The following is a 23,312-nucleotide window of genomic DNA, read 5'->3' as shown; positions in this document are numbered from 1 at the left end:
GTTGGGACTGTTATGTGTCGGACGCAGTCGGAGAACCGACCAGCGTTTGACAGTAGGACCCAGCATAAAGGAAACAGAGCACGGTTCAAAGGATAACAGAATTTAATGACATAACAGTGAGTGCTTAATTAATAACAAATAAGTGCGCGGTCTGGCGAGGTGGAAAAACGGTGCGCTCCCAGCAGCACAAACGGTCCGGAGCCAGAACAGTTCGGACCCAAGGACCCCGCCGACACCCCCCAGGTGGCCGCGACCAACTGAGTCTGTGAAAGAAGAAACCATCATGTGAGTCCACCACTCCACACACAGAGAGACCACTCAAAGGTGTACATAATCAGCAAACACTTCCTGGCTTAATCACCAATCAGCTTCCCACCCTGCAGGCATGGAACACCCAGTTCAATTCTCCACTGCAGTGGAAGCTGATTAAACGACTAACATAACAGCTCAATATAATAAGGTGTGAGGGACACCACATCTACTGACTGTACTCATGTTAGTCACAAAACCTAAAGTACCTCAGGAAGTGTGCTGACGAGCGTGAGACCTCACCCCCTCCTCTTTCACAGACCATGGCATCAAACCTGGTACGGTCTCTGCGTCCATGATGATGAGATGGTTCTCTAAACGTCAATCTCACCCGTCTGGTCACAAGGTCGAGTCTCTGGCAAATACACACTGTGTACTCCAGACTTAAATGCAACCATGCCCCAATCCATATAGATGCACCACAGCTGTGAGTCCTGACGAGCTGCACATGACCAGCCTCAGGTGATCAGGGTGAGGTCCTAATAACTCAGCCACACATCAGCCACTCAGTCCTGAACGCATGCCACCTGGAAGGAAAAACAGAAGACAGAAACAAAAGCCAGGCACCCCCAGCCACACAACAGGGACGATGTGTAAAATGAAAAATGTTGCACTATTCCCAGTTTCTCCACTCACAGAAGCCAAAGGTTGTGACTTGGCTTCCCTCACTTGTCATCTTCCAGCATGGACATGTAGTTTTTGAGAACTGCCTATCTGACACAGATAGTACTTTTACCATAAAGTACCACACTGTTTGTATTTCTGAATGATTGATGTAAATGAACTCTAAGAAATGTTTTCATCTCCTGAAATTCCTCAAGAAAAGTGGCTGGAAAAATGATTAATTAATTATTACATTTAGAATAAACTGCCCTGTTCCAACCTTTTTTTCCTCAGAAAATGCTGCAGGCCTTAAATGTAGGAATAGATATATATTAACAAATAAAATAAAGCTGACCACACAAAAAATATATATCCAGTCCTGTCTCGGGGTACAGTTCCTACGGACAATTCCTTTGACTTCATGCCTGGTTTACGAGGGCTGTCCGTAAAGTATAGGTCCTTTTTATTTTTTTCAAAAACTATATGGATTTCATTCATATGTTTTTACGTCAGACATGCTTGAACCCTCATGCGCATGCATGAGTTTTTCCACGCCTGTCGGTGACGTCATTCGCCTGTGAGCACTCCTTGTGGGAGGAGTCGTCCAGCCCCTCGTCGAAATTCCTTTGTCTGAGAAGTTGCTGAGAGACTGGCGCTTTGTTTGATCAAAATTTTTTCTAAACCTGTGAGACACATCGAAGTGGACATGGTTCGAAAAATTAAGCTGGTTTTCAGTGAAAATTTTAACAGCTGATGAGAGATTTTGAGGTGATTCTGTCGCTTTAAGGACTTTTCACGGTGCGAGACGTCGCGCAGCGCTCTCAGGCAGCGTCATCAGCCTGTTTCAAGCTTAAAACCTCTACATTTCAGGCTCTGTTGATCCAGGACGTCGTGAGAGAACAGAGACGTTTCAGAAGAAGTCGGTTTCAGCATTTTATCCGGATATTCCACTGTTAAAGGAGATTTTTTTAATGAAAGATGTGCGGACGGGTCCACGCGTCGGGACGCAGCCGACGCGGCGCGGCGGCACAGGAAAAACACCTCCATGTTGATAACCATTTATTTGATGGCTTTCAGTGGAGTGAGTATATGAGAAATTGTTTATCAGCTGGAGATGTTCCAACTTGTCCTTAAGGCTTCCAGCAGAGGTGTTTTTCCTGTGACGGAGCGTCGCGGCGGCTGCGAGCCGACGCTGCAATCCGCCCGCACGTCTTCATTAAAAAAATCTCCTTTAACAGTGGAATATCCGGATAAAATGCTGAAACCGACTTCTTCTGAAACGTCTCTGTTCTCTCACGACGTCCTGGATCAACAGAGCCTGAAATGTGGAGGTTTTAAGCTTGAAACAGGCTGATGACGCTGCCTGAGAGCGCTGCGCGACGTCTCACACCGTGAAAAGTCCTTAAAGCGACAGAATAACCTCAAAATCTCTCATCAGCTGTTAAAATTTTCACTGAAAACCAGCTTAATTTTTCGAACCATGTCCATTTCGATGTGTCTCACAGGTTTAGAAAAAATTTAGATCAAACAAAGCGCCAGTCTCTCAGCAACTTCTCAGACAAAGGAATTCCGACGAGGGGCTGGACGACTCCTCCCACAAGGAGTGCTCACAGGCGAATGACGTCACCGACAGGCGTGGAAAAACTCATGCATGCGCACGAGAGTTCAAGCATGTCTGACGTAAAAACATATGAATGAAATCCATATAGTTTTTGAAAAAATAAAAAGGACCTATACTTTACGGACAGACCTCGTATGTTCTGACATGCACTGTCAACTGTGAGACCTTATATGTAGACAGGTGTATGTCTTTCCAAATCATGTCCAATTAACTGAATTTACCTCAGGTGGACTCAAATTAAGCTGTAGAAACATCTCAGGGATGATCAGTGAAAACAGGATGCACCTGAGCTCATTTTTGAGCTTCATGGCAAATATTTATGTACATGTGAGCTTTTTTTTTATTTTTTTTAGATTTTAATAAAAATCTCAAACATTTTTACATCATCGTTATGGGGTATTGTGTGTTGATGTTTGGGGGGAAAATTTATTTCATCCATTTTTGGAATAAGGCTATAACATAACAAAATGTGGAAAAAGTGAAGCACTGTGAATACTTTCTGGATGCACTGTAATGTGATACTACAAGTGGTTTACAAAAGTCCATTATTGCAGTTAATATGTATATGACAACTTCATGGTTCCTAATGCACACTGGTGGTATGTGGTTTGTTACTACTGTGTTTTCAGGCCTGGACCTGGAAACTGGGAAGGAAGGCGGATCATGGATAGGAATTAACAAAAGGGGCAAGCTGGCTGCCATCACCAATTACTTGGAAGAACGACTGAATCCTGATGCGCAGGGACGAGGCGAGTTAGCCAAAAATGTATTGTTAGTAGTGTATGTTCAGTGATACACATCTGAAGTTGCCACACAATGTTTTGAAGCATAGTTCATGCTTCTTTCAAATTCTTATACAGAATATTTGTAGATCTGAACATTGTACAAATATTCATGTGGAGTTTTTTTTTCAGTCGATCTACTTTAAAAAGAAGTCCTTTTACAAACATTTAAAAATATATTTATTTGAAATGTGAAAAATATTGGTTTGTCTTGTGTTTTAAAGTTAAATACAGTTTCACTCAGTAAAGTGCAGAGGCCCATGTTTTGATTACACTCCTGCAAGTAAGTTTGTGTTGTGTGTGTGTAAATTTAAATTCTCACTAATTTGCAATTTTCCTTCCAATTTTGCTTGGATTACACCTGGTACAGTTTTCATGGGTTGTGCCTCTGAAGATACAATTCCAAATACTTTGAGCGGAATCAGTGGAATATTTACCACAATCATGCAAGTTAATTCTTAGTAATTCATTGATACATAATATATAGATTTATGTGACTTTTGATCACTTCTGTTGAAAATAATTATCCTTCACTGACACAACTTTTCTACCATAGTGACTGCAAACTGGTTAAGAATATTTTCACATTGTGCTATTGCTTCATACCATATCTGAGTATTACTGGGCCCCCCTCTTGGCTGACCGTCAGTCATTCCACTAAGTTTGGTCTAAACCTGATCAAAACACAGATGCATTAGTGCTGCACCCAGGTATCTGAGTGCATAAGAAACTCCTTACTTTTTCCTTTCTGCAGGATTCTTGGTGTCAAACTACTTTTTGGACAAGGATCTGGACAGCTATTCCTACCTAAAGAAGGTCTCAACAGAAGGCCACCTATACAATGGCTTCAACCTCATCACAGCAGAGTTCAAGTGAGTAAAAGGTTGTGTTAATATCAACCTGAGCATATGGCCATATTGTGGTCCACTTCTTTCAGCTGCTCCCATTTGCGATCACAGCAGAAGATCGTTGGTCTCTATCACACCATGTCCTCCGCATCTTCTGTCACACCAGCCACCTGGATGTCCTACCTCTACACATCCATAAACCTCCTATTTGACCTTCCTTTTTTCCTCCTGCCTGGTGGCTCCGTCCTCAACATCTTTTTCCATATATACTCTGGACCCAACCTCTGCACATGTTCAAACTATGTCAATATCATCCTTCTGTCTTTGTTTCCAAACCGTCCTACCTGTGCTGTCCCTCTGATATGCTTATTCCTAAGCCTGTCCATCAGGGCCGGCCCAGCTTATAGGCAGTATAGGCAGTTGCTAAGGGCACTGTCCATCCAGGGGGAGCACCACAAATAAGGGGAAAAAATAGTAAACTTTGACTATTCTTATACTAAAACTAGTTAAACCTACAGTGGGGCAAATAAGTATTTGATCCACTGTCAATTTTTGAAGTTTTCCCACCTACTATGAATGGAAAGGTCTGTAATTTTTATCGGAGCTACACTTCAACTGTGAGAGACAGAATCTTAAAAAAAAAAAAAGAAAAATTCAGAAAATCATATTGTATGGTAAATGGACTGCATTTATATAGCACTTTTCCATCTGCATCAGACGCTTAAAGCGCTTTACACATCAATGACTCGCATTCACCCCAATGTGAGGCTGCTGCCATGTAAGGCGCCCACTACACACCGGGAGCAACTAGGGGATTAAGGACCTTGCCCAAGGGCCCTTAGTGATTTTCCGGTCAGGCTGGGATTTGAACCGAGGATCCTCTGGACTCAAGCCCAGTGCTTAACCACTAGACCAGGGGTGGCCAAGTTCGGTCCTCGAAAGCCACATTCCTGACAATCTAAGTTGTCTCCCTGCTCCAACACACCTGAATCCAATGAAAGGCTCATTAAAAGTCTGCTAACGGGTCTTTCATTGGATTCAGGTGTGTTGGAGCAGGGAGACAACTAAGAGTGTCAGGAATGTGGCTCTCGAGGACCGAACTTGGCCACCCCTGCACTAGAGCATCACCTCCCCCTTGTATGATTTTTAAATAATTAATTTGCATTTTATTGCATGAAATAAGTATTTGATATAACAGAAAAACAGACCTTAGCATTTGGTACACAAACCTTTGCAATTACAGAGGTCAGATGTTTCCTGTAGTTCTTGACCAAGTTTGCACACTGCAGCAGAGATTTTGGTCCACTTCTCCATACAGATCTTCTCCAGATCTTTCAGGTTTGGAGTTTCAGCTCCCTCCAATGATTTTTCTATTGAGTTCAGGTCTGGAGACTGGCCAGGGCACTCCAGGGTTTTGAAATGCTTCTTACGGAGCCCCTCCTTAGTTGCCCTGGCTGCGTGTTTCAGGTCATTGTCATGCTGTAAGACCCAGCCATGACCCTTCTTCAATGCTCTTACTGAGGGAAGGAGGTTGTTTGCCAAAATCTCGTAATACGTATTAATATTAACTGTCTTGTACAAACACACTCATAGATGCCCTTCATGTCAGACAGGAACCCCCCCCAAGTCGATCAGAATTTCTTCTGACTGATGAGATTTGACACCATAACAAAGTGGTTTTGTGGTCATTAAAGGATGGTTGCAGCACTGTCTTGTGTTTTGAACCCAGGTGTTTCTTGAGCAGACAATTTTAATGAAACTGCCTTTATTACTATTCAAGTACTCATTTAGCACCATTACCTCAAGAGTGCTGTGTGAACACACATCTTTGCTGAATATTTGTTTATGGCTCATGAAAAGTCTCTTGGAATTAGAAACAAGTTTATTCATGATTAAATGTGATCTCTTGTTTCATTTTGCTGTGTCCTACCTAGAGCCAAACAAGACATTGTGTGTTACTATGGCAACAGAGGCAGCCCTGAACCCATCTTCCTAAAGCCAGGTCTGTGTTTCAATATGGTTGCTGCAGAAACTGCTCACATTTACCTCTTCAGTTCGACCTTTCGCACTTTGTCAGCCTGATATTTTTATTTGTCCCCCTTCTCGCTTGTCTTTCTTGCTATTGATGGTTTGTTTATTATGTCAGGCTTATTTCATATCCATGCACTTCTTTGTGTCTCTTGTGTGCATGTGTGCGCACACTTCAGCAGGGATCTATGGCTTGAGCAATTCGCTGCTGGACACTCCATGGAGGAAAATTGTACAAGGCAAGCGTCACTTCACCAGCATAGTAAATAATCACTCCTTGTCTAGTGACGGACTGGTCCAAGAGCTGCTAAACGTCCTCTGTAATGAAAAGCTGTGAGTGGTTAATACCCAATTATCCATTTAATCTTAGTGCATTTTCATGTGAACTTATCTCCATTTTGTTCTGTGCTGGAAGATTACTAGAACTGAACTAATGTGTGGATATTGACAACTTCACCTGACATGCCAATGTAACACTCAAATTCTATTTACAACTTACTTTGTCCCTTTGTAAAATGTAGTGAGCAGATGGATGATTCCATCCAGTTTTTTAATGTAACTTAAAAACAATCGGACATCCGAGGGCTAGCATATTTGATCCGTGCCCTGCACACTGAGATATAAGTTTATTTTAGTACTTATTGTCAGCAATACATGTAGTGAACTTGGAGGAACTGCACATAGTCAAGTAAGGAGATGGGATCTCCCCCGCCCCACTCTATATGACTTCGTATAATGACTTATTTATGATGTCATCTTGAAGTCCTTCTACCAGACTTTCACAGTTTTTACTGATCAGTATTGCATTTTCATCAAATTTCTAGCCACATTAGTAGCAGTGATATTATGGAAACGTTTTTTTGTGCTATGTTTTGTTTGACCTTGACCAAGCTGTTCAAAACTTTGGAATCATCTGGAGACACTAACCCAAGTACTATTCCAATGAGGTTTGATGAAAATCCATCCAACCATATTTTTTTTCATCATTTTGTTCTCGCACACAGCCAGGAGCAATTACAATCTCCTGTTTGCACAGTGGTGTGCAGGGTAATGAATGGCATCATCTTGTAACGCATCAAATTAAAAGGGCATGTAATGAGGAAGAGCTTGATTTTAATACCCAAACCAATCTAACATGCAACTTCATTTAGCTTATGCAATATACTATATTCCTGTCCACCACGTCTGGGCTAGTTGCAGAGAATAATTTCATCATCACATGCATGATGGAAATTGGGAGCAAATGTGGTTTTGAAGGAACGTGTAGCTTTAATCAGAAAGATCTTTCTTGTCATTGTGCTGTGGTACAAAAAATACAGAAGGTTTCTCTTATAATGTAGAAAATGTTGTTTAAATAATGCATCAGCATGTGCAACTTTGCAAATTTTGCATTATTATAATATGCTTTAGTTGGACTAGCACCCCCCCCCCCCCCCCCCCCAAAAAAAAAAGTAGTTTAAATCCTTAAGTTAATCCATTGCACAACAACAAAAGGATGTTGCATAAATGATGGGAATGATGGGAAGATTAGACTGAGTTTATAAACCATGCATGTCAGGATTTCACAACCCTCCCACACTGGTGTGCTCTGCCTGCACTGATTACATGCTTGTGTGGTCACCTGTCAACATTTGAAAACAAAATTATAAGCAATACCATAGGATGTAAAGCAAAGATTTGTTTTCTTTTGCACAGTTATGGTGTGTCAATTAACCCTTTGAACACAAACAGCTGTGAGACTTAGAGATCTAAAGTACACTGCAAAAATGCAAATTCCTACCAAGTATGTTTGCCTTATTTCTAGTCAAAATATCGAATATACACTTAAAATAAAACACACCACTAAAGTAAAATTTTAGTAAGCTATAAGGACTTGTTTTTACGTAGATAGTAAGTCTTGTTAACTGGAATTGTCTGAACATTTTTTCTTTTGAGCCCTATCTGAGATGAAACAAGCTTTTTTCAAGATGCTGTTATTTGAAAAACATATAACACTTGCTAATACTACTAAAATATTTCTCAAAATGAGTTTTGTCAGATAATTTCAGGACCTTATTTCAAGAAATAAGTGATTCTTCAGTTTTTACATTGGCAGATTTTTTAAACTTGTCATGAGTTAAAAACACCTTGTTTTCTCTTTTACTTAAAATTCTGTAAGTTACTTTGCCTTCATATTAAGTGTAGATTAGGTATTTTGACTAGATATTAGACAAATACACTTGCACTTGCAGTGTAGGAGGTGTATCTGCACCTTTTATAACTCCTGAACCCATGTGAAAACTTGAGCTAATTTAAAAAAGAATCAAGCCTTAACAACTGCAAGAAGTGCTTATACTCTAAAATGATTTCAAAGAGGTAAAACCTTCCTTTTGAACCTGTTCTTATAATGTTAGTAATGAGGGAGTAAAGTGGTGGTGAAGGACAGAATCCTTTTATGCTGGTATAGACTTTTTATTGAGTCAGTTATTAATGGATTTCATCTGGTCGTGTGCAAAAAGGGATACTGATACAGAAAACAGACTACAAACACAAAACATTTCTTAAGGCTTGTAAAATGTGTTTATTTAACAGAAACAATCCTGATCCAGATATCGAGGTTCAGGGTGAAGGTTACAACAAGTCCATGCTCCAAGCGTTCTCTGCGGTCTGTGTTCGCCACCCTGATTATGGCACAAGGTTAGTGTCCTCCACCGACACAAGATCTCTTCTGTTCTCTCCTGCTAACCTCCACCTGAGATAAGTGACAGGGCTGCTCTGGCCTGCACCTAAATCCCCCACTATACACAGCCATCCTCTGCAGAGATCTAAAAGTACAATCTGCACAGTGGATTGGTGTACACAGATACTGTCCTGCAGCCAAAGGCCAGAGGTGCAGTCATCCCCATCAGTATCTTTTCAGCAGTCACTGTAATTGGCGTGTGAAATTTGTGGCCGTTAATGACTCTGTGTGGAGACAACCTAGTCTCATGGCAAGTCGTGATTCAGCAGCACGAAATATATATTAATCTATTGGTTCATGATATTGTGACGAAAAGCGCCTTATTTTCGTCATGGCAGCACAAATTCATTCTAATTAATTCCGTGATGGCTGCACGAATTTAAAAGTGAAGCGGGGGGTCGGGGTGGTTATGGTTAGGGTTGGGGGAAGGAGTAGGGTTAGGTTTAGAGCCCGACCAATATATCGGCCGGCCGATATTATCTGCCGATATAAGCCCTTTTCAAAGTACTCACTATCGGCCGAAATTTTGCCGATAGAACGCCAATAGTTTCTCATAAACAGAACAGTTATTGAAATAATGTTTGTGTCAGCAATGTAAAATGTCCTTGCACCCTTTGCCCAGTAGATGGAGCTCTGACTCCATTCATCTAAAGCTGCTTACACCCCTGCTTAAATGTGTTCATCACCGGCCCCCGTAGTTCGCCGTCACTGCACTGATCGGCTGACAAAAGCATACAAGTAAGTTTATAAGGATGTTGTTTGTAATAACTTTGCAATTACATTCACCTCACATTTCTCCCATTTCAGTTCAACTCAGTTTATGTAGTAATGTGTCAAATGTGCTTCATTGCGTCGGTCACGCTTTTTATTAAGCCCACGTTGTGTAGACCTTATTTATAGCATCAAAAAGTTTTGTTTACTGCTAAGAGGTTGAAACATTCAGATTCACTGGTCGTCCGGAAGGGTTCTGGGAATTACTGCCGTTCGCCATTAACCCTCTGGGGCCGACACCGTCGTATATGACGGCTGGGACCAAGCTTTACTAAATTGTTAATAACTTGTAAATTGTATTTCAGCTTTTAGCTCATACCTTTTTTGTTAAGGGTCCAAAAAAGAACATTTTATTCATTAAAAATAAATAATAAATAATATCGGCTGATTTATCGGCTATCAGCAAATCAGCCGATTTATAGATTATCTGCATTTTTTCATCCAAATATCAGCATCGGCTTCAAAAAAATCCATATCGGTCGGGCTCTAGTTAGGTTATGGTTAGGGTTGGGGGTAGGAGTAGGGTTAGTAACAGTGACCATCACGAAAATTTGACTCATTTCGTGACGGGAGCACGAAAAAAAAACCATGAGACTGGACTGGTGGAGAATAGGTTGGATTTTGCAAAGGTTTACAGTCTCATGGAATCTCAAGAATATTTATATATAATAATTTAGATTTTTTTTATATCAATCCATACAGAGGGAAGCACACAAAAGGACACTTCTTCCCCAACTTCATGAACAATTTCAGTTGAGAACCAATGTACAAATTTTTTATTTATTTGTTTTAAATACCTCCATCAATGAGGGTTTTTTTGTTTTGTTTTTTTCATTTTGTATTAGCGTGGGATATATGAGTATTGTATTCAGGAGCACTGTCCTTCTTTGCACTTGTCACTATATTGCGGTAGTCCTTGTACCCCAACTATTCAAATTTGGCGCAGGGGTAATGCCAGTGGGGGAAACCATCACCATAGCAACAATGTCCTGCTTTGCATATTAATTAGATCACAGGATCGGGGGTCCCAAAATCATATTTCAGCAAATGTCTGTTATGGAGCTGTGCACACAAACTCTTGACACAGCTGACTGAAAGACACCCACTCAGTGCGCACACACACACACACACATACACACACAGAGTGGTGGGCACAGCTAACCAAAAAGTTAGCTTCGATAGCCATTAATCCGACAACTGAAAAATTATCTTTTATGACACTAAACCGATAAACTGCTAAAACATTTCTTTATTACAGATAACCGATAACTTTTAGTATTGATTCGGACGCAGCCACAACAGAATACTGTCGGCTTCTGATAAACCAGTTTCACTTTAAGTGCCGCAGGGGCTGCTTGGTAAATTCAAGCATCACAAACACAAAAAGAATGCACGAAAAATGAATGAATAAAAAAATAACACCCCAAACACTGTCATCATCTTTCAAATGCAGCATAACACAGTATTAGAAGTCACAGTTTATCTCGGTATTACAACCCCTGGCAAAAACTATGGAATCACCGGCCTCAGAGGATGTTCATTCAGTCGTTTAATTTTGTAGAAAAAAAGCAGATCACAGACATGACACAAAACTAAAGTCATTTCAAATGGCAACTTTCTGGCTTTAAGAAACACTATAAGAAAAAAAATTGTGGCAGTCAGTAATGGTTACTTTTTTAGACCAAGCAGAGGGGAAACAAATATGGACTCACCCAATTCTGAGGAATAAATTATGGAATCACCCTGTAAATTTTCATCCCCAAAACTAACACCTGCATCAAATCAGATCTGCTCATTAGTCTGCATCTAAAAAGGAGTGATCACACCTTGGAGAGCTGTTGCACCAAGTGGACTGACATGAATCATGGCTCCATCCAACACGAGAGATGTCAATTGAAACAAAGGAGAGGATTATCAAACTCTTAAGAGGGTAAATCATCACGCAATGTTGCAAAAGATGTTGGTTGTTCACAGTCAGCTGTGTCTAACCTCTGGACCAAATACAAACAACATGGGAAGGTTGTTAAAGGCAAACATACTGGTAGACCAAGGAAGACATCAAAGCATCAAGACAGAAAACTTAAAGCAGTATGTCTCAAAAATCGAAAATGCACAACAAAACAAATGAGGAACGAATGGGAGGAAACTGGAGTCAACATCTGTGACCGAACTGTAAGAAACCGCCTAAAGGAAATGGGATTTACATACAGAAAAGCTAAATGAAAGTCATCATTAACACCTAAACAGAAAAAAACAAGGTTACAATGGGCTAAGGAAAAGCAGTCGTGGACTGCGGATGACTGGATGAAAGTCATATTCAGTGCTGAATCTCGAATCTGCATTGGGCAAGGTGATGATGCTGGAACTTTTGTTTGGTGCTGTTCCATTGAGATTTATAAAGATGACTGCCTGAAGAGAACATGTAAATTTCCACAGTCATTGATGATATGGGGCTGCATGTCAGGTAAAGGCACTGGGGAGATGGCTGTCATTACATCATCAATAAATTCACACGTTTACGTTGATATTTTGGACACTTTTCTTATCCCATCAATTGAAAGGATGTTTGGGGATGATGAAATCATTTTTCAAGATGATAATGCATCTTGCCATAGAGCAAAAACTGTGTACATTTATACGAGGTCTGTTAGAAAAGTATCCGACCTTTTAATTAAAAAAAAAACCATATGGATTTGAATCACGTGTGATTGCATCAGCCAAGCTTGAACCTTCATGCGCATGCATGAGTTTTTTCATGCCTGTCGGTTGCGTCATTCGCCTGTGAGCACGCTTTGTGGGAGGAGTGGTCCAGCCCACTCTGCGATTTTCATTGTTAGGAAAATGGCTGAGCGACTGCCGCTTTGCTGCATCAAAATTTTTTCAGAAACTGTGAGAGACAGCCAGGTGAAAACCATTCGGAAAATTCAGATGGCTTTCGGTGAAGATCTTATGGGCATCACACAGATTAAGGAGCATTACAACCAGATTAAAGACGGCCCACAGCGGCTGAGGGCGCGCCGCGCTTCAAGCGGCCATCAACAGGCTGAAACAACCAGATCATTTCCAAAGTGAACGCTGTGTTGATCCGGGACGTCGTCTGACTACCAGAGAAATGGCAGAAAAGGTGGACATCAGCACTTTTTCAGCACATTACACTGTTACAGGAGATTTTGTAATGAAAGACGTGCGGCGGAATTCGCGTGTCAGGACGGAGCCGCGTAATGGCTCAGAACAAAAAGCACCTCCGTGTTGGAAGTCTCACGGGACAGCCCAGCTCTTCCACCATTCGGAAGATTCAGACGGCTTTGGGTGGCTTTTCAGTCGAGTGAGTATCCGAGAAATTGTTGAAGATCTGGGCATGCCACAACATGTCCTGTGAGACCAACACGGAGGTGCTTTCGTTCCGCGCCATTAGCGGCTCCGTGGCGAATTCCTCCGCTCCTGTTTTCATTACAAAATCTCCTTTAACAGTGGAATGTGCCGGAAAAGTGCTGATGTCCACCTTTTCTGCCATTTCTCTGGTAGTCAGACGACGTCCCGGATCAACACAGCATTCAGTTTGGATATGATCTGGTCATTTCAGCCTGTCGATCGCCGCTCGGAGCGCGGCGTGCCCTCCGCCGTTGTGCGCTGTCCTTAAACTGACTGTAACACTCCTTAATCTGTGCGATGCCCATAAAATCGTCCCTGAAAGCCATCTGAATTTTCCGAATGGTGTCCACCTGGCTGTCTCACACAGTTTCTGGAAAAATTTGATGCATTGCTGCTCCAGCCATTCAGACATTTTCCTCACGAGGGAGAAGGACCAGTGCTCACTCAAAGCGTGCTCATAGGCGAATGACGCAACCGACAGGTGTGAAAAAACTCACGCATGCGCACGAAAGTTCAAGCTTGGATGATGCAATCACAAATGATTCAAATCCATATGGTTTTTGCAAAAAATAAAAAGGTCGGATAGTTTTCTAACAGACCTCGTATATATATATATCCCCCAAATTTCATCATGTTCTTCACATTGAGTGAGATTTGAACCATGAAACATGGGAAACTAAAAGAACAGAACAGTCCTCCCAATTGTGGTTGCTTAATTCTCAGTGCTCTCAACATTTCAGATACACGTTTTGTAATGTGCTGGAGCCCACACTGTGAGGGCATGACATTGCCATGTTGGGAAACCATTCTTTGTCTGGCATCAAAACCAGGCTTTATGCTTCGAATTCCCCTGATGCCACAGGGATGTAAACAAACGTATGTGGTGGAGGATACGAAGATTAAGCTGTAGTCGAACTGTTTAACCCTCTGGGGCCGACGCCATCGTATACAATGGCTAAGACCAAGCTTTACTAAATTATGAATAACTTTTTAATGATATGAGATAGAAACTTACTTTTTTGCTGAAAAGTTAACTCAGCGGACTTTCAAGCCAGCCATCAGCCATCTTTGTACTCCTCATAGAAACTGTGTGATGACGTGGGCAATGTGAGTGTCCAATCAGAATTGGTTCACCGTCACATGGTTTTCCAAAATTCAATCGTAGGGTAGATTTACCTCACGTGAAAAGCCAAAGATCGTTTTCAGGAGTGATATGTTACTAGTTGGCCTGTTTGAATAGCCCCCTGGATGCTCCAATGAGTACATACCAGGGCTTAATTTGAGGGGGAGCTCCGGAACCTCGGACGCACGCTCCGGAACCTCTGACGTTGGCTCCGCCAGCTATTTATACTGGATCCGTGATCCGCCACCTCTCTTGACTAACAAAATATAAAAAAAAAAAATCACCGTGATTGCTCTCACTGCCAATCACACCGCCGCCCTCCTGTCTGCTGTGCGGACTTGCGCCAAATCTGACAACAGGTCCAGAGGCTACGCTCGCTGTTTTGATCCGGATGTTGACCGTAGCCGCAGAGCTCCGTGGCCACCGAGAGAGGACTTGGATTCTTTGTGGGTCCCGCATCTGTACCCCCAGAGGCAGTGAGTGAAGGGATAGCCGCGCATTGTGTTCTGTGTGTGTCTGTTTATAATCTTCTCGCACAGAAGAAAAAAGAGAGTGTTTACACAAGAGAGAAAAGTGAGAAAATGTTAATGCCTGTTTGAGAAAAGTGTGTAGTGAGGGGTTTTACAGCCTTAAAGCATCTATAATAAGTGTAAAAAATAGCGCGACTTCGCAGATTACAGAGAGTATCATTATTTGCTGCAGGAGCTGCGTCTGGATGACGGCCGCTTTCAGCGGTCCTTCCGCATCTGCGGGACCCAGTTTGAGGACCAACTGTCCCGTTCACGCGCGCACATCTAAACAATTAAAAGAAAAAGAAAGAAAGAAAGAAAGAAAGAAACTCCGCTGCTTGCTGCAGCTCGCTCCTCCCCCAAAAAACTCTGTCATAATTGTGTTTAGAAACCAGTCACCATTTGTTTATACATCTGTGTAGTTAATTAATAAAATACTCTCCACACAGACGATTCGCTCGCGCACGCACGTAAAAAAGAAAGAACGAAACTCCACTGCTTGCTGTGAGGCTGCTCCTCGCTCTTTCCCCCCAAAAAAACTCTGTCATAATTGTCTTTAGAAACCAGTCACTATTTGCTTTATTATACATCTGTGTAGTTAATAAGTAAAATAATCTCCATGAATGATTCCCTCGCACGCGCACGTAAAATAAAAAGAAAAACTCCGCTCCCCCTGCTGTGGTGCTGCTGCTCGCTCCAAAAACTCTCATAATTGTGAAATAAAGGACAAAAGAGACATAAGTCCTGCTCACAGGCTGCTACCAGATACAGGACATGTTCACATCTTCAGTCAAACTCCAGACATCTCCACGTCACTACATATTCAGTCCCTGATTGGTCATCACGGCGCGACGAGACGAAAAAGTTCAGATTTTTCAACTTGGGGAGGAGGGCGACGTGACGCGACGCAGTATCGCGCCACACACGCGCAAAACGCTCAAAATCGCTTCACTCGCGTCGCGCTGCGCGGTTTGGCGCAGAAACGCGTCCTTACATAGGGATTACATGGCAGCCTGTGGCTGCAGTAGCTCGCGTTGCGCCCGGTGTGAACTCGAAGAACGTAACTCCCGCGATAAACGAGGGACCACTGTACATCATTAAACAGGAATTTTTACTCTGTCCGGATTTGGTGTGACTAGTAGGCCTACAATACATGCCCAGTTTATTTTCGGTGTGGTGCACAGCGTTGTTCGCAAGACCCCCCCCACCCTTCTGTTTTTTTTCTGCACCGGAGCCACCCATCCTCTGTGCTCCGGGACCTCCCACTTTACAAATTAAGCACTGGTACATACTATTGGGCTCCATGTGCCCTGCGCCATTACGCACAGCAATCAGTGAAAGCAGACGGAGAGCCTCTGATGACAATCTCACATGCTCAAACAAAGAGTGTGTAACTATCAGGATTGCTCCACTAGTTTGCATGTGAATGTTACTGGATAACTCTTTTGCTTTCTTGGCATAAAGCACTTGTTCACTATATCAATGGAGCGAGGGGGAGGGCTGCCCTTCAGACTGTAAGGAACCAAAGTGGGCCAAAGTGTGAATGAAAGCTGCTTTAGAACACCTTTGTGCCTGTCAGATACAGAGTTGCCCATTCAGTGACAAAGAGTCCAGTTACCTGTCAGGCTCTGTTTTGTGATGATGGTGATGATTAAAAAAAAATCTCAAAGGAAAACAACAAAAGTAGTTGGGGTGATATGAGAATAATTATACTTTAGCCATGGCCAGTTGTACACCAGCTGCTCTAGAACATGGTCACCTGATAATCTGTTCATATTTGTGAATGAAAGTGTAGCAAAAAATATTGTGTATAAAGCGGCTTTGACATTGTATGTTAGTTCTCTTTATGTTTAATATTGTTCCATATATACGTATAACACCATGAAGCGATGGGTAACGCGTTGGTGTAGAAATAAAGTGATTTGATAACAGGCTGAAAACTTATGGACTCCTACGCAGAACTTTCCTGTACTGTATGTGGCACTTTTCAGAGTGGTGGACTTGCACAGATGATCAGGCACACAGCCATCTGTGCACATTGGTCAAGACCGTGCAGCAGCACAGTAGTAAAAGCCAGGCTTAACCTCAGACATGTTTCTTTTAAACTTATCTGATTTCAGATAAGTTTCGATGTTTGATTTCCACAGTTACTCTGTCCACTAACTGTGTTAAACATGTTGTCTGCCTCTTCAGGACCAATACTGTTATCCTGATCGATGGTGAAGGGAATGTGACGTTTACAGAGCGCACAATGCTCAACTGTGACGTAAACAAGTGGAGCACCAGTTCTTTCCAGTTCAAACTGCAGGAGTGAAACACATTTGGGAGAAACTAACTCTGTGCCTTTCTACATCACCTTTCCTTCCCTTCCATCAGTCCTTGTCCTACCCTACAGGACCTCTATAACCATGTGAATACAAAAGAAACGCTGACACTTTCTTTTAACCATTTCGGTGTTTCGCAGTTGTGAATCTTGCACCATTTGGCAGTCCGTGACACATGCAAGAGGTCAGTTTCAGCAGAGTTCCGGTGTCAGGAGCTCAGCACTCACAGTGTAAGCACATCTTGTGAAATACAGACAATAAGACAACATCGTGGCACAGCAGAAGTCCATCACAGGTGCTAAGCCTCCTCTAGATAACCCTCTCAACTTGGGAGAGCGTATAATCATCATAATCACCCGTGAACTCGCTAAATTAATGCCATCCACGTCCTTGCTTTGCCATTGTTTACATGCTCTGTGAGACAGCGGAACTCTGCTGGCACCGCGGTGCATTCTGGGTAGCGCAGGCGGCCGCCAGGGGCATTATGGGAAACACTGAAATACCAAATTAGTAGTAGCTTTCTCATTAGCATCATAGAATTGTAATTTTGATGGCATGATGCTTTTAAAAAAGAATTGCCAAAGAACATATACTCATTTTGTAGAAGAAACTATTTTACCTACATGCCACATAACAGCAAGTTTGTGTTCACTATGAATTTAATTTATTAAAGATTGCATCTACCGTGCTTGATGTTTGTCATTTACAAAATCATTCTAAAAAAAAGTAATATTATTTCTTCCCCCACCCCCATTTTCATTAGATTTTCACCTTTGAAGTTCATCATAAGGAGTACAATTTCCTGACTGAAATAAAGTCCAAATTTTCTGTTTTACACATTTATAAATAAATCAATCCTTGGCATCATACCAAGATTTGTGATGATGATGACTGGGATTTATGACTTCACAGTAACTATAGTAGATTACAGCACTGAGTTGATGATTATATCCAGGCTTTGGAAAAACAGGTATGTAATTTATAAAATGCAGTGAATGAATAACTAGATGGGTCCTGTCAACCTTGTTAATACTATAACTCTAAAAGAATAAATGCTTTCATTGTGTAACTGAACAGATTAATTTTGATGCTCCAAATCTAATAGGCGACTTTGTTGTGTTTATATACTATAACAGACAATTCTCCTTCATCTGTGCTTGATGCAGGGAATAATTTCATTGCATGGTTGATGGAAATTAAAGGAAGACATGGTTGAAGTTACATGTGTTTTGTAATTTGTCACCTTCTTTTATTTCTAAAGCTCTGTATGCTTGTCATTTTATGTGATGTAATAAGTGCCCAAACCTCCCTGTCAGTACTAGTTTTTGAAGGACAGCACAGATGTGAATGCTGATTTTGTCACGGTACTACTGAATGCTCATGAAGTTGAACAAATGCATTTTATAACTGCTTTACAAACAAAAATCTATCATGTCACAGTGTCACAATGTTGCTTTTATATGTTACATTTTCAAAACACTGGGCGGTGCATATGTTTCTTAATAATTACTTCTGTTGTAATTATATCACTGACTGCTCATCTGTACATTTTAATAAATCAGAGGTAGAGTTAACCTCGAAAGTATTCACAGCGCTTCACTTTTTCCACATTTTGTTATGGTACAGCCTTATTCCCAAGGGATGAAATTCATTTTTTCCTTAAAATTCTACACACAATACCCCACAATGACAATGTGATTTATTTATTTATTTATTGTGATTTTTGCAAATTTATTAAAAAACTAAGAAATCACGTGTACACAAGTATTCACAGCCATTGTAGACTAAACCACTTAGCACCATTTTTTCAGGAAGTGGCATTTTTGAGTAGAAGTTGGTATCCATCCTTTGTGGTTGGAATACACTCTCCTGAATCTTGGAAAAATGGAAACCAAGCTGAAATTTTAAAGTTTTCATTGGAAAAACATACTTGGAAATGTATCCCTAAACAGGCAAAATTTCAGTGTTTCAGCCAATGTCCTTTGATAATGATGTTGTCCAGCATGTGCAATGTGATCTTACGTTGCTGTCTTAGTTTTAAATATTCTTTAAAAATGTAATAATTCTTGCATTTGTGCAAAAGCAGCAGGACATGATCGATGTTTTTAATTCTTATTTTGGTCTAATATTCATTTGTGTTGGTCATAATTTAAAAAACATAACCTAGACATCAGAATACATGCACCATTTGTGAGTAGTTTGTTCCTCCTAAGTGGTATTCTGTGTTAACTCTTATATAAGTTATAACTTCTTAATGAAATGGCATAGAACATGTAGAAGTGACTAATTAAGATTTTCATTGTGTTTACTCGACATTTTAAGGGTGTTTATATATATATATATATATATATATATATATATATATATATATATATATATAGTCATAAAGTTATTCAGGAAAATACATAGAAATGTTAAACGCTTTACTTAAAATTTGTCATTTATCTACCATGTACATTTATTGTCCATTTAGAAGCTAAAAATAAAAACGTTAGCTTGGTATCTTATTTTTCCATGAACTGGACCATTTGAACAAGTTAAAAACATTGCTGATATACTTCTACTCAAAAATGCTGGTGTCGCCGACTGAACGGTTCTCCCTAAAAATCAGTCCACCCTGCCTTCACTACACATGCGTCATTTCTGTGTGTCAGCCATAGTTCGCAGATTATCACCTCATTTCTGCTTAAAACTGCACTCCAGTCAACATCTATCTCAGCGACAGATATCTGAAGCTTTTGTACAACTATCATTTCCACATAAATTCAGCATTATTTCATAATAAAAGACAGAGGAAGCCTTGTTTCTGCTTATAACTCACTTTATAATGATTTAAGAGGTTTTACTTTGTCATCTGATAGTTAATAATCACATTATTCCCTTCGATCAATTTGGGTGTAGAGTGTCCATATCAGACGTGCTGCTGTGGTCCCAAATAATGCATGTACAGTGAAGACAGGGTTGACCAATTGTTTTTTTTTGGGGGGGGGGGGGATATCAGACATGCTGCTGTGGTCCCAAATAATGCATGTGCAGTGAAGACAGGGTTGACCAATTTTTTTTTTGGGGGGGGGGGGGGGGACTGTTCAGTCTGCAACACCGGTTAACCTTTTGAAAAGCCACTCTTCATGAATTCTGTCTAGTCTATTGCCATGAAGCTCAGAATCGAGCTTAGGTGCTTCCCGTTTCTACTGATCAATCATCCTTGAGTTGTTGCTACAGCTTAATTGGAGTCAGTCTGGGGTAAATTCAGTTGCCAAGTGTGAAGTCAAAGACGTTGTCTGTGGACATCCAAGACAGGATGGTCTGATGCACAAATCTGGGGAAGGTCTCAATGAGCACAGTGGCTTACATCATCATAATGGAAGACGTTCAGCTCCATCAGGAATCTTCCTAGAGCTGGTCGCCTGTCTAAACTGAGTGATCGGGGGAGAAGGGTCTTAGTCGGGGAGATCACCAAGAACCCAATGGTCACTCTGTCAGAGCTCCAGCATTCCTCTGTAGAGAGAGGAGAACCTTCCAGAAGGTCAACATCTCTGCAGCAATCTACTGATTAGGCCTGTAGGGTAGAGTGGCTTCAGGACAACTCTGTGAATGTCCTAGAGTGGCCCAGCAACAGTAAGATTGAAGATCTCTGGAGAAATCTGAAAACGTCTGTGCACCAACGCTTCTCATCCAACCTGATGGTGCTTGAGAGGTGCTGCAAAGACGAATGGGCAAAACTACTCATTCGTGATAGGTGCACCAAGCTTGCTTGTGACATCATATTCAAGAAGTCTTGAGGCTACAATTGCTGCCAAAGGTGCATCAACAAAGTTTTGAGCAAAGGGTGTAAATACTTACATACATGTGATTTCTTAGGGTTTTTTTATTACTATTTTTTAATAAATTTACAAAATTAAAAAAAAAAAAAAATTTTATTATGAGGTGCTGTGAGTAGACTTTTGAAGGGATTTTTTTTTTATCTTAGTAAACAAGGAAATTGCCCTGCTAGTGAGTTGTACCTCCAGATTGACGCATGCACACAATGAGCTACAAACAAACGCAACAGCATGCACGTCGTCGTGACGATCCCACCTGCTATGTTCACAGCTGGACGCCGTTTTTTGTTCTACCAGCTGCCACGCACTTTGCGCTGCATGCTGCATATATAAAATAATTAATTTGTGGCGAATTAATCTTTTTTACTGCAAATTGGCAGTTGAAATGGGCTCCAATCACTAACTCAATAACAGAGGAGGTTGCAGCTGGAGCTGTGCATGCACGCACACGCCTAACAAGCTGCAGAAAGCATTTTGAGTCGTCTAAAATGGTGATTATTTGTCTTGTTTACATTGTCATGGCTTGATAAAACAGTTGCGTGTTCTTTCCTTCTTGTGTGCAGCTGTTAAAGTATTTATTTTTATGTTTATAACAGATTTAACTTCTTGTTATAATCTTTCAGACACGCTGCGCTCTGATGTGATCCGCTGACGTCACCACTCTCTCTGTTCACTTCTTTTCTCCACTTGACGAGCTGCACGTCGTGTTGGAGATTATTATCACTTACTGAGGCGTTGCTGGGCCGGTAGCATAGATTTACATTGACGCTACCTGGCTATACCTGCCCGCACTTTATGCACAGCAGGCGAGTATCCCAATACCCGCCCACTGTGCATAATGAAATGACATCATAGTGCGCAGCCCAAGAACTGGCCGCAAACGAAAAGATGAAAAGGCGAGAAGTGTGTGTTGGTCCCAATATGGATATTACGGATGATTTTATCACGGATGGTCCAACAATGAACAGCAGCAAAAGCAGCCAGCTTGATGAATTTGGAGAGCAGTGCAGCACCAGCCGACAGGACAAAAGTTAAAGTGAGCCAACTTTTTATGTACGCGTTTTCTGAGTGTCGTGCATTTAATGTGTTGTGTATCTCAGTAAGTGATAATAATGCAAATAACATAATAATGCAAATAACATGCAGTTGTTGTGCGGTATGTATTTTCAGAGGCCCGATGTCCATGCCCAGTCGCCCAAAATGACCGATATTCACAAAGTCTCTGTGTGGAAAAGCACACACTGGCACCCCTCTGGCATCCTGTCTGTATAGCTTGGAGCATGTCAAAGATTTGCAAAATTTGGAGTAGTTTGCACAGTTAAAAATAGACTAAAATCAATTAAATTTAGTTGATTTTAAAAGACAATTTTCTAAAATTTCACATTCTTTGTTCTGTTGTCTAGCATGGCTTTTTAAAATGGATTTTTGGTTATGTTCTGGGCATTTGCCATGTATCAATCCTCCGCAACAAAGAAGATTCATTCTTGATCGATTCCTGGACAGGATGGTGGCTGCATCCAGGATGGATGCAGAAACACCTGTGGGTGTGTTTGACCTGGGAATGTCATGGCATGCCAACAAACACACGGTCCTTGACAGATCCTTAGCCTGGTCCAATGGCTGGGAAAACCCAAAACACTGGGGTCTGAGGACCTGCTGCAGCCTTTATAGCCGCTAGGTTACAAGCTATCACCTCCTCCACTTGATCCCCCTTTGAGGACGTCTTGTTTGTCCAGAGCCCTGTTAGCCCTCTCATGTTCAGGGTTCCTGTTGCACCTTCATGGTTACTGAAGTGGCCACAGGGCACACAAGGTCACCACCGTATTTCACCCCAACAGACAATCCCCAACTTGATCTGTTTGGTGTCACAATGTGGGCAAGGGGCTGGACTTTGACACCTAACGTAGCAATATAGTACTGCTATCAAGATACCCGAGTTGGTATCAGTGCCAAATTTTGATATTATACCTGCATGGAGTGTATATACAGCCTTGTTTCTCTACATTGTTTTTCTACATTTGAGAGGAGTCGAAAGCGAACATGTACCCAAAATTTGAGCAGTTTTGGGGTTCGGCGTCTTGTTCACCAAATGACTGATACACTGTGGTTTCAAATCCCCTCAAACTGACTTTGTCTTTGTTGAAACTGCAAAATAACTACACAAACATCCTTTGTGTCTCACCCAATAGAAGTGAAGCAGAAAAGCACCAAAGATTGCCACTGCCCCACAGGAAATCCCGCCCACAACAGTCAAAGACAGATTGAAGAGGAGCTGGGTCCACAGGGACAGAGTGCCGCAGTCTCTAGACACAGAAGGTCTGGACAAGATAAACAGTGCAAATTACTCAGCAAGCTTCAGAAAACATTGCTGAAAAAAGCTTTACGGGTACATTCAATGAATCGTTAGAATTTTTCACATTCTAATTCTGGGATTATACTGGTCAGGTCTCTGGGATGAATGTGTGACAATGTATGTGAAGTA

At 41.4% G+C, this 23,312-nt stretch overlaps 1 protein-coding gene across 3 annotated transcripts in view; it reads left to right on the top strand.

Annotated features, from left to right (window-relative positions):
- The window catches only part of tango2 (transport and golgi organization 2 homolog (Drosophila)), a 40,271-nt gene extending 21,836 nt beyond the window's left edge, over nucleotides 1–18,435 (top strand). For 2 of the 3 annotated variants that reach the window (XM_034171097.1, XM_034171096.1), the window contains 6 exons: nucleotides 3,163–3,282; nucleotides 4,070–4,187; nucleotides 6,098–6,165; nucleotides 6,371–6,524; nucleotides 8,763–8,867; nucleotides 16,879–18,435. In XM_034171097.1, the coding sequence (XP_034026988.1) occupies nucleotides 3,163–3,282; nucleotides 4,070–4,187; nucleotides 6,098–6,165; nucleotides 6,371–6,524; nucleotides 8,763–8,867; nucleotides 16,879–16,999 (686 nt within the window). In that variant the 3' untranslated portion in view covers nucleotides 17,000–18,435. The remainder of the gene's footprint in view (nucleotides 1–3,162; nucleotides 3,283–4,069; nucleotides 4,188–6,097; nucleotides 6,166–6,370; nucleotides 6,525–8,762; nucleotides 8,868–16,878) is intronic. The other variant, XM_034171098.1, reaches the window with a different exon arrangement.
- The last annotated feature ends 4,877 nt before the right edge of the window (nucleotides 18,436–23,312 follow it).

Source organism: Thalassophryne amazonica, chromosome 5 (assembly GCF_902500255.1).
Source record: "Thalassophryne amazonica chromosome 5, fThaAma1.1, whole genome shotgun sequence".
In the NCBI taxonomy this organism is placed as follows: Eukaryota; Metazoa; Chordata; class Actinopteri; order Batrachoidiformes; family Batrachoididae; genus Thalassophryne; species Thalassophryne amazonica.
The sequence above is the reverse complement of the archived record's forward strand: the minus strand, read 5'-3'. Positions and strand labels throughout refer to the sequence as shown.